This window comes from Drosophila ananassae, chromosome 2R, assembly GCF_017639315.1.
Source record: "Drosophila ananassae strain 14024-0371.13 chromosome 2R, ASM1763931v2, whole genome shotgun sequence".
In the NCBI taxonomy this organism is placed as follows: Eukaryota; Metazoa; Arthropoda; class Insecta; order Diptera; family Drosophilidae; genus Drosophila; species Drosophila ananassae.
Genome location: NC_057928.1, coordinates 11,077,884 through 11,089,838, shown reverse-complemented (window position 1 = coordinate 11,089,838; position 11,955 = coordinate 11,077,884). Strand labels below are relative to the sequence as shown.

The 11,955-nt window shown below is 45.3% G+C and overlaps 1 protein-coding gene and 1 long non-coding RNA gene across 2 annotated transcripts; one reads left to right on the top strand and one right to left on the bottom strand.

Annotated features, from left to right (window-relative positions):
• Positions 1 to 1,370: 1,370 nt before the first annotated feature.
• Positions 1,371 to 7,958, bottom strand: LOC123257091. Its single transcript, XR_006507027.1, has 2 exons — positions 7,515 to 7,958; positions 1,371 to 1,629 (listed from the first exon to the last, which is right to left on the bottom strand). It is a non-coding gene; the product is annotated as an uncharacterized LOC123257091 (long non-coding RNA).
• Positions 3,764 to 4,545, top strand: LOC6493489 (histidine-rich glycoprotein). The gene is made up of 2 exons (XM_001957818.4): positions 3,764 to 3,880; positions 3,943 to 4,545. The coding sequence occupies exons 1-2, from the start codon at positions 3,875 to 3,877 to the stop codon at positions 4,378 to 4,380; spliced, it is 444 nt and encodes a 147-aa protein (XP_001957854.1). The 5' UTR covers positions 3,764 to 3,874; the 3' UTR covers positions 4,381 to 4,545.
• Positions 7,959 to 11,955: the final 3,997 nt, after the last annotated feature.

The window sequence follows — 11,955 nt, the reverse complement described above, 5'->3', positions numbered from 1 at the left end:
CACAAGCCAGAGGCCAACTCGGCTCGGATTGGGCTGGGAGACTCACCATTTCCATCTCCTCCTCCTACTCTGGTGAGCCCCAAATACTTGGATACCCTAGGATTACCAAGGGTCTGGAAACTAATACAAATCCTTGATATAAAGGAACTAGACTATCCTCTAGATTTCTATAAAATCTAATGATTTATTCAGAAAGAGTATCAAACTATTCGATTTGATTCGATTTCAGCTTCTCTCTTGTTATATGATCATGTATGAAGATCTGAATCAGAGTGCAGACTGCAACGGAGACTGAGACAATCGCAGACTGGCTAAAGTTCGCCACTCTCGGATCGAATCTGGAGTCTGATCTTTGCCGCCATTCAAGGTGTGTGTATGTGCCCCACCTGCCACCCTGCCACCCTGCCACCCTGCCACCACCAACCAGCCCCGTGGATCCCCGCCAGATTTCTCACACCGAAGATCTGCATTTGTGTGCGGGCATTAAGACAATTTATAGCCGCTAATGTGCCAAGCAAAGCCCACCACACAATTGGCCAGAAACGAAACCACACAGAGGAAAAAAAAGATCAGGAGGCTATAATGAAACTCCCAATTACCAGCCAACTCTGGACATGGTTTTCTTCGAGTGTCGAGAAACATTTGCCAGCGGAGGAGGATGGAAAACCGGAGGGGATCAACTGGAGAATGGCTTGTCTTGAGCAGCTTCCGTTCCGTATCATTTGTCTATTTAGTTGCGGGGCCTGCGCTTTTCCGATTAACTTTTTGTTGAACTTCATTACCTGGCGAAAATGCAATAATCGAGAAGGGGGTCTTCCCAGCCAGATCGGATCGCAGTCCGAGGAGTCAGAGTCGATGTCGGAGTCGGAGTCGGACTATGGCAATTTGTATCTCCGATCGGGGGCAGAGTGAAAAAAAAAAATACAGAAAGACCCAGAGTCGGACACGAACTCATATGAAGATCGCCTCCGTAATGATTAAAAATCGTGCACTGGACTGGACCCAATCGCAAAACAATATTCGCTTACAAATTGGAACAGTGCCACGTGAAACACCTGCAACATCCCATATGTGGGGGCAACATTGGGGAGGATCGTGGAGCAGCAGCTACTGCTCTTGAAAATGATGAAGATTCCCAGGAAGGGCAATCAAGGTGGCGATTACTTGTATTCTTTATTATCCCCTGATTGTTGGTGTAATTATTTTTGAAAATGATTTAAAGAAATCGAGGAGCAGTGTATTGTACAAAAATACTTAAAGTGACAGCTTGACATTTGCTCAAAAATTAAGACAAATATTTTGGCAAGCCAACATATAGTAGTTTATAATATAAACCTCCCACCAAAAAAAAAAGTGAGTGTCCCCACTAATTGCTTTGTTTTAGATGCATTTATTATCATTTGCACTTAGCAAGTTAATCATGTGTAAAATATGCGCGGAATGATGGAAGTCCCCTTTGATCTCGTCCCTCGATCTGGCTGTGAATTTTGATTGCCATACCCAGCTGAAGTGCTCCAATTGTCTAAAGCACTCTCGGCCATTTTCATGCATATATAATTGTATCTGTGCAGTGTCGCATTGCCATTAATTTCGCTTACAATATTAATTACCATCAAATTTCTCATTCCGCTGATTTGTGGTCGAGGCGAGGCGAATGTGTGGCAAAAATGATTTCAGCCGCAGATTCATAAAATATCTGCCCACAATGGGGTGGGCTGCTGCTGTTGCTGCTGCTGCTGCTGGTTGTTGTTATAGTTTTTGTTGTATAGACATTAAGTATGCAGCCTGTATGGTAGCCTGCCAGCCCCCTATTCTCCTACTCAGTCCCAGTCCCAGTCCCAGCCACTGGCACAGCTAGAGCCACCGCCCCTGTCCACTCTTCCCACTCATCCTTGGTCAGGCGTTGCTGTTGACATGTTGCCGTCGCTTGTTGTTGCTGTTGCCGCTGGCATTAAATTAGTTGTTGGCATCGGCAGTGGCAGCTAATGCAGACCACCCTGTCACCCCCTCTCCCTCTCCCACTCCCTCAGCCTCTGCCCCATCAACCGGCTAACGATGCACTCAATTACAGCGACCAGTACGGTGACGTCGCATAAATTATAGTTTATTTATTTTTATTTTCATTTTTAATTTCACTGCGGTGCTCTGCTTTTGTTTTTTTTGTGTTACGCCTCCCTCTCTCTGTAGCCGGGAGCTATATATTAGCAAAATGATTGACTAGTTTTATATACCCACTATGCCATATTATATCCTTATTAGTTAATTAACTTTTGATTTTACTTTTGAGCCTGTCTGCTCAGTTTCAAGCTTGACAGGCACTACCCCATTAAAAAATTGATATTTTCATAGAAATTTATAACTGATTTTATAACTATTTGAATCAGAGAATAGTATTTATTCAGTTTTGGTCGTTTCTTGGGCGTCTACTAATTGCAGTCGCGCTTTTGAACCCAAAACAAATTCGCACCGCTGCCAGTTTTGGAACGACACCTGTCTGGCATTTTAAGTCGTTGGCACGTAGCACGTGGGTTCAGTATGCCGCCGCCCAAAAATTCCCATTCCCACCGCCCCTGGACTGGGGCTAGGCCCCTGCGCCTCCTCCTTAATGGTCTTCCAAGTTCGACCGAGCTGGAACTTGTCACCAGCATACATTGCGGCTCATTAGCCGGGACGCGTTTGATTGACCAAATTATTATGTAATTAGCTGCCGGCTGACCCACATCCCAGCAGGTGGTGGTGGTGCGGCAGTGCCAGTGTGGTTGGTTCTTTTATCAGTCTGATTTATTCATGTTTCTTGGGGCTGACTTATTGGAACGTGTTTTTTGTCGGCACGTCGTCGGTGACAGGAAGTATCCGCCACTCGACACTTCAGGGACTTTGATTTTTTCTGCTCGGATTGGGAAATCTTGTGTGAGTTATTCCAAAGGGGGTTTCGTGTAGAAATACTAACTCCAATTTTGAATTTTTTCAAAAATATGTGACTGTGATCAGGTGCCAGCTTATTTCATAATCTCACAGTTCAGTTCAGTTCAGTTTAGTTATTTATTTATAAACCCAATTAATTAATATCTAAAACAAGTTGTATCGCTATCGCTAAGCCCTTGTACGTTAATCTTTCTAAATTACGAATGTCAATCTAATTTATTCTCCAGACCGTGTTTAATAAGTATAGTTCGCTATTTTGTATTTATCTTGCAGTTTTGCACCGCCCTGACTGTGTGGGGAAAAAAGCCTCTAATTGGCATCTTGTGGGAGTGATCTATTCAATTAGCATCCAATTGATTCTTTACGCTCGCTGCCCTTCCACGACTCTGTGCGATATGTTTGTTGATCTTGGAGCACAAAGCAGTTCCAGGTATTTTTGGCACCTCCACTATTTGCCCTGGTCACCCACACATCTCGGATTGCGACTTGCGTCGATCACATTTTCGCACCTTTGGGCCCGGAGATGTTTGCCAAATATTTGGACAGCTCACGTCCCAGCGAATGTTGGTCAGTATCCGTCCGAGGCTTTCACTGAGCGGGTTGCCAAATGGCCTACGAGGGAGTAGGCCACTCATTACCCATTGCACTGGGGTTCGGGCCATAAAATTATGACACGACGGACGCCACCTACTTAGGGTTTGTTGACAGTTGCACTCCCTTTATATAATGAGGCGCTGAGCCATTTCATTCACTGGAATATATTTAATTCCGATCACGTCCTCCCCAATGGCTTCGGTTTCGATTTCATTTGAATTGTCTTTCGGGCGAGCCTCCTATAAAATGTTAGGGTTCAATTCCCAGTCAGCACAGTCAGACGACAACAGTTCATCGAACAAAACCGAAAGTTAGCCATTTGGATATACAAACATCAAGCCAGGAATTAATCAGAATGAAGGTAAGGATCTGCCTTATTCAAAAGGGATTATAAGCCTAAGGAGGTCTTTTGTTCCTCTCCAGTTCTTCGTGTGCATTTTGGCCTTGGTGGGAGTGGCTCAGGCTGGTTTGCTGCCCCACTTGGAGCACCCCCATGGTGGCTACCACCATGCCGACCTGCCTCACTTGGTCGACGCCGAGATCCACCATTCGGATGGCATCCACTTGGGACACAGCGCCGCCATTGTTCATCATGACGATCACCACTTTGACCATCACTTGGATCACCATGTAGTGGAATCGCTACCAACCACTGTCTACCACCACGAGGAGTACCCGCACCACTATCACTATGCCCACCTGCACGCCGCCCCCGTGCACCACTACACCACCCACTCGGCCATCAAGACGGTGGTGCCAGCCCACTTGGATGTCCACAGCCACTCCAACTTGCTGTCCTTCGCCAAGCACGCCCTGCACGGCAAGTACGGAAAGGTCAGGATCACCGAGACTCACTACTGAGATATTCCCACAAATGTTGTCCAAAAAAAACCTCGATTAGCCAAACAAAGCTTCTTTACCTTTAATTTATTGCAACTAAGTTTAGGTTAAGTTTCAAACAGAACACTCCAGAACGCGATGGAAATTTGATGATTAAAAAAGTTTGTTTACTAATCTGTTCTCCAATTCAATTTTGATGCAGATTGATAAAGAATCTATCCACGAATCAGTTCGTTCCAATCAAGAATCGGATGAAAGTTGGCCAAGATAAAGCCATCGCTGGGAGCTATTTTGCCCTTCCATACATTTTGGAGGGGACCCCCTAGAAAATTTGAAGGAAAATCTAAAAAATATTTCGTTTCTAGATTTTGATGCAGTTTGATAGAGAATCTATCTAGAAATCGTTCAAGGTACGCCGCTCAAGAATCGAATAAAAATCGGCCAAGATATAGCCATCGCTGGGGGCTATTTTGCCCTTCCATGCCAAATACATTTAGTTTCTAGATTTTTATGGATCGTTGAGTTATGTATGGTGGCTTAAAAATATATACCCCCGATCTTGATAAAAATTTATAGATGTGATCAGATGAACAAAAATAGAATTCGTAGAAAGTACATCTTAATTATGACTCATAGTTAGTAGTTTCTAGTTTAATGGCAATTTTTTTCGATTTTTATTTGCACACCTGTCTGTGAGTCAAAGCCACTTAGAAAACTCTTTAATATTTCTGAAATGTAATTTATTACGCGGTTACTTAGCTCACGAAATGATCGCATAAGCGGGTGAGAATCTGTGAATTCAGCCAATGCATATAATTGGAAGTGCTAGATACTTTCCCATTCTACCCCAGATCCCCTTCAGCCCCCGCGCCTATTTAGAATCATCGCATCCGTCAGAGCCTTCAACGCGGCCCAGACAATTTATCATCCGCTGTGCGAGCCGAAAGTAATTTACTTGCAATTTAAAGATAAACAGGCGCGATAATGTCTACAAAGCATAAACGTGAGTTGACGCCTACAATCCGCAAAGGGGGTCGAAAAGGTGGGCCAGGGGGAGCGAGGGGGAGCGAGGGGCCTGGGAGGCAGGAGGGGCAACCATGACCATACATCATCGCGATATCGCAACCAAAGAGAGTGAAGGTGTTGCTAGTTGGTGTTGTGTGTTGCTGGTGTTGCAGTCTTACTGTTGCCGTTGCCGTTGCCCGTTGCCGTTGCCGTGGAAGGTGGTGTTGTTGTTGTTGTGGCTGCCTCACGCCATCCACTTTCAGAGGGAAGAACAATTGCAACTGCCGCTGCACGATGCGGCAGTTTCGAGTTGCAACTTGCAACGCAGTCGACCCTGACAAACAAACGCTGAGGGCGTCGTGCTCATGTTCGGAGCCCGACTTGGACCCCGGATCAGAGCGCATGCGCAACACGTGGCCGGGACACCACTGTAAAGTGGCTAAAAGAGCAGCGGCTCTGGGAGGGAACCCTCCGGTCCGACCCAGGAGCTTCCCCTTTTTTTGTCGGTTTGTGGCCGGGGCAAGTGCAGCCAAGCGGCTTCTGCAATTTTCCAGTCGTGCGCCATGGCAACGCGTGCCGGGCTCATTTTCATTTTCATTGAGCCGCCGGAGGAGGAGGCGGAGATAGATGCTGGCCATGAGGAAATTAGCCTCTTAGCCAAGAACAGAGCTTGGCTTTTCTGGCCTGTTACCGCTTCATACTGAGCTAATCCTTGGATGGGCTTCCTCAAAACACTGCGAGACATTGCAACATCCTTTTTCCTGAAATCTCAGCAGCAGAAACACTCTGCCACTAAAAGTATCTCTCAGTGTGGCGTTGACAAATATTTTGTACAAATGGCCCGGCTCTTAGTTGCACATTTGCAAAGCGCCTCTGAATGGTCTGTGAATGGCTCTGTTAGAGGCAGGAGGCAAAAAGTCGTGCCACACGAAGCCCGAAACTGAACCAAATGCGGCACGACTCTTTTTTTTTTGTGTGGCTTGTCGTGCGTTGAATGGGGCAACATTTTGTGCCACGAGATGCGTCCGAGTGTTGCAAACGCCACAGCGAGCTCAACACCTGCCGAAACTCCATAATTTCGATAAATCACAACTATAAAGATGTGTCTGAGCGAAAAAGCTGACAAAAAACATTGATGCATGAACACCCGCCACTTTTGAGTTTATTTTTATCGGTGAGTAGGAGACTTTTAGGTGTCCAGATTTGAGCCTCAAGTCCAGAGCACAGAGTTCGCCTTGCTACGATTAAAGCCAGCCTAGTGTGGCAGCGCTAATGGCAAAGACACACAAGTCGCTGGGTGTTCGCCGGGGAAGGGGCTGCCAGTCAGATAATGCCACAGTTTATATTGCAGCCTGTGCCTGGTCATTAGCAGCATTGCAGCTGCAACAGCAACAGTAACCGGCAATCGTGGCGGTGTAAGTGAGGTAGCACCGCAGCAACACAGCAATCGCAACAGCAACAACCATAGCAACGCCAAGTCCAGGTCCAACTCCGACTCCATCTCCAACTCCGCAACGTCGTCTGTTTGGCAGCGTAATTGTGTTAAAAATTACTCAGGCATCTTAATCACTTTGGTAAATATTTTGCTTGCCAGAGCCAGAGCCAGAGCCAAAGCCAGAGCCATAGCCATTGCTGGAGCCGGCTAAGGAGAAGGAGTTTTGGATTCGAGGTTAATGCGCTGCAGCTGCAGCAGCAACACCAACAGCAACAGCAACAGCGGCAAAACAGACGCAAAATGTTGCTAGTTCGGAAATCCAATGTCCCCTCCCACATCCCCGATAATGCCACATCGAAAATCTGTGTGTGTGGGTGTGCGTGTCTCCCCAGTCTCAATACTCCGATATGCCGAAACATGCAAACTTTGAAACGAGCCGAGTTTCATTCATGAAATTGCCTCGATTACTTCCGGAGCGGTGAAGGGAAACCGGTGGAAAGAGTGGCAAGATGGTGGCATGGTGGCAAGAAGGCAAAAAGGCAAGAAGGCGGGCAACTCAACTTGATTGCATGTTCGGGCTCAGTTCATTTTCAACAGCATCAAGGATCAAATGCATTAAATACGAGAACGAGACCAACTTGCAACATCAACTCCAACTTCAGCCACTTGCAACAACAGCAACACCAACACCAACAACAGCAACAAATCTACTTACTCGCAGTTCGCCGCTTTATCGGACTTGCTCATCTGGCGTCGTCCTCTGTCCAGGGTCCCCAGGTACCAGGTAACAGGTACTAGGTCCAGCTCCATGTCCAGGTACCCTCACATCCCCATCCCCATCCAGGCACATCCAGGGCGGGTGGCGCACCTGCGGCAAACTGCTTTGCAATTATGAGATTTTTTTGTTGCGCTTCCTCTGCGTTGTGCCGGCCGGAGGCCAGTGGCGCGGAGTTATGCTAAACAAAACAGGAGCGGATCAGACTCTTTAATTAAATTATAAAATATTTATTTTAGTTTAATAACAAAACAGACGACCTTGCTGTCAATATCTTGGCCTTCTTTATGAAGGATAATTGTAAGGAGAACACTTATTATTTTCTATAAATTAATTCCTTAACGTAATACTTACCCCTTTCATTTTCAAGTAACCAAAATAACCTTGAACGTCCCCAAAAATTCCCTTAAAAATATTTTGAAATTCCAGCCCTGCTCCCAAAAAGGAAGAGGAGGAGTGAACGCTGCCAGGTCGATGATGTTGCAGGCAGCTTCTGTTGATGCTACACTTTCTCCCTGCTCTGCCGCAGCTTCCCCGGCAGCAGCAGCAGCAGCAGCTTCCCCGGCATCATAATTTAGACTGCAATCATCATTATCGTTCGAGACCAGCGACCCGAGAGCATTCTTGCGCAAAACGCCCGCACGTAGACATTTTGGGAGGAGAAGTCGGGAAGTTGGGAAGTCGGAAGGCTGGGGGAACTGGGCAGTTGGGGCGCTGAATTGGGGCCCAGCCTTGCCAACTGTCAGTCACTGGGGCCTGGACTCTCTGGACTGCGGAGTCAAGAGCAGTCAGTGAGTCTATCATTCAGTCAGTCAGTCAGCGCAAAGTTGCCAGCAATTTGCTCAAATAAAAACGTAAAAACGAAATGCAGCAGCAACCCAGGAAGCTGCGCATGCGTCTCTGGCAGCATATAATTGTCTCTTGGGCAGGGACCTAAACTTAACTTTGGAGAGGATCCACTGTCCGAGGAGCCACACAGCTGTGCCGGTGCCTGGTGCCTGCCACTGTGCAACTCGCAGCTCACTTTTGGTGGTTCGATGTTGCAACTTGAACGGCAGCAGCAGCAGCAACAGCAGCAGCCATGTCCGGCGGCAATTGTAATTACCGCAGTTGCGCCTCCCGTCCGTCGGGGCCAACGCCTTCGCCATATTCACACTGATCGAAAAAAATCAATTATTTTATATGACACTTATAGACTAGATATCAGAAATATAAAAAGAAAGTTTAATAAGCTTTGAGAGATTTGATGGCAGTCTTTACCCAAGGAATTTGTGGCTTCCACTTAGACAATGATTCGCTCAGATTTCAGATTTGTAGTTGTTCCTCAAACTTTTCTCTCAGTGCCTTACTGCACAAATGCGCAGTAGCCTGGCATTTCAGTTACGCCTGCAGTTTGTTATTACGCGCATTATTTCTGCCGCAGCCCTTCGGAGTCGGAGTCGGAGTAGCATCCTCCCAATCTGGGATCTGGGCATTTCCATCCTCCCGTCCGACCTCCTGCCGTCGTCCTGGTAGCCCCATCTCCATCCCCGCCTGATTGCATTCGGTCAAGACTCCAGGGCAAAAGGCATCTTACATTAGCCGCGCATTCCAAAAATCCGTTCCTCCAAAAAGTTTTCAGTTTTTGAATTTTTTGTTTTCTGTTCGTTTATTTATTTTCGTATTTTGTGTATTTTTTTGCGATGGAAGAGAAACTAATTAGAGTAGACTTAATGGAAATACTCGTAGTTATTCATAATTTAGTTAAACGTTAGCATACAATGGCGGAACTATACAGAATGAGCTCCTATAGTTTTCAATTCGTTTTTTGGTTTAGTACAATAATGAATTATGACTTTGGGCAGCTAAGGATTGTCTGAGTTTTAAGGGGAGAACTTAAACTAATGAAGCTTTTTTTATTTTTAGATATTTACTTTACATAGCACCGCAAGAGTAGATCGAACTTAATAGCACCTTAAATAAATTGGAAGATCGGATTGGGTTTTTGGGGGGAATTGGGGGTTGGGGTTTGCGGATTTCGGTCATCCTTCGAACAGGATCCCAAAATTATAGCGTAATTAGCAGTTGGAAGTGATTCGATTTTGTTTTCAACTAATATCACAATGTTGCTCGCTGATTCTCTCCTCTTGAATGCCTTTTCGAGTTCGATATTTCGATAAAATTGTATTATCATATAATAGTTATCTTTGATTCTGGAAGTCTTATAGTCTAAAAGGCAAATGTAAGCTAAGAGTTGAAAAGTCTTTTGATCGGTTAGCTATCATAGTATTTCTTTAATTTACATAGTTAGTTTGATTTTGAGTTCTGATTTAAAATTCGAAAAGCGCTATAAAAATATGTCTGAAAGCGATTCGAGTAAAATTTACTGGAGTTTAGTTTAGTGAAGAATTTTCATAAAATTTTATGTTTAAGGTTTTATGTTTACTTTTTAGGATTTTCTTCGATTCTAGTAAATGGAGCTCTATTAAAAAATACATGACTGAATGCGATCAGCATTTTATGCTTAAAATGTTTAACTTCTCGGAAGCGTTAAGATGAAAAGTCGTATCCTATATCCTATTCTTTTCGTTAAAAATATGTTACGTAGTTCTGGTAAATATATATATATTTTTATGTATATGTACTCTTTAAAGTTTAATGTTAATCATTAGTCAAAAAGTTGATTAGGCCTGGCAAAAGTCGCTCAATGTACAAGGCAAGAGTTCTATCTTACAATATCTCCAATTGAGTTTCGTGAATGAGTATCAAAAATGTTTCTGTTGGTAAGGCACTTCCGTGTGACGGAAATATATAGCACTATGTCTACGTATAAATCTAGGATCTATTTCTATATTTATGGTTGCTTATATACAATAAAGTTAGTCGTTTCTGTTCCAGAGCAGTTACCAGCTTAGTGCCCGTAAATCTCCGCCAGGCGAAACAATCACTTGGATGTGATCCAAAGCCAAACTGAATTATGTTGATGGAAACAATGCATAAACGGCGACAATCCTGCTGCATCACTGAGGACCCCTGAGCACCCTGGCCACCCTGGACCTCGTGGAACCCCCCCGTCAGGACAAACTTCAAACCCAAAACTCAATTTTCGCGCTACAATTACAAATGACAGCGATAAATTTCGCGACCAGAGACAAAAGGAAAGTTGGATGCTAGCCATTCCCCTCCTCGAAAAATCTCTGAATCTCCCAACGCATATCCCCCAAACTCCTCGCTGTGGAGAGGAAGTGATAATAAACGCACAACACGCGCGCCTTGTTTAGAGATTTATGCGTGCCACAAAATAGAACCAAGCGAAAATAGAGGAGTTGACTTGGAAATAGTATAGGCCATATGATGGACTATAAGGCTTGCACTTCAAAATTAATGGGAGTTATAGAAAAAACTAGAAGATTACCAACTTCCAGACCTATTCCATCCTGCAAATTCAAAGTCTTAATCCTTCAGATTTTTAAGAAAATTACCAAAGGATAATCCTTTAGTTAGGGTATTTATAAAAGTAGACACGGAATAGCCATTGCAAGTTGGAAATAATGTCAGACGATGGTGACCAAAATGATGCACGACCCGAGCGGATTATGCAATGCGGCATCATCACATCTAGGCCCGGCTAATACAGTTTGGCCCATAAGTCACTCCGCCATTCCACGCTACTCCCTCGTGCTCCCCTTTACTCGCCAAAGTGATAGAGTGCAACATGGTAGCTGCAACTTAGGCGGCTGTAGTCGTTGCATAGTTGTAGTAGCTGCCCTGATTTATGGCCCCCGAGATGCGAAACTCCTCCATTTTCACAAAAACCGACACAATGTCTGTCAATTGGGGCATTTTCACTGCTTAATTACGCCAGGAAAGTGGTATGGAGGGAGTGGGGCGGAGTGGGTGTGCCGCGCCAAGTCGCCAACTGTGCCACGACTGCAGTTCGTGTTTGTTTTGCAACCGCACTTATTAAGGAATTAATTTAGTCATTGCAAAACAAGGTCAGACATTAGCCACAAACTGCAATGCAGCAAGTTCCACAAGCCACCTGCCACCTGCCATCTGCCCCTGCCACCCATTCACCCACAAGCTACAACCCACCGCCTACCACCACCCGCCCGCTAAGAAACTCCCACGCCTGGACGACCGTGTTCTTCGTGTTTCGAGGCCATTAGACCCCAAGAAAATTTCCATGCGAAGAACAAGGACTTGGACTATATGGCTATATGGCTGTATAGCCCCCGTAATGCCTCCTGCCACTTGGCGTGGGAAAAACCTGGCCAAAACCGGAGAGTGGGTGGGAAAATGTGGCCGAAAGCGGGGGCTGCGTGCCAAAATGCAGTTTCGTGACCGGCGAAAGGAGCTGACTGCGCCTTGTAAGCGATTCCCATTGCCTAAAAGCTTGTAA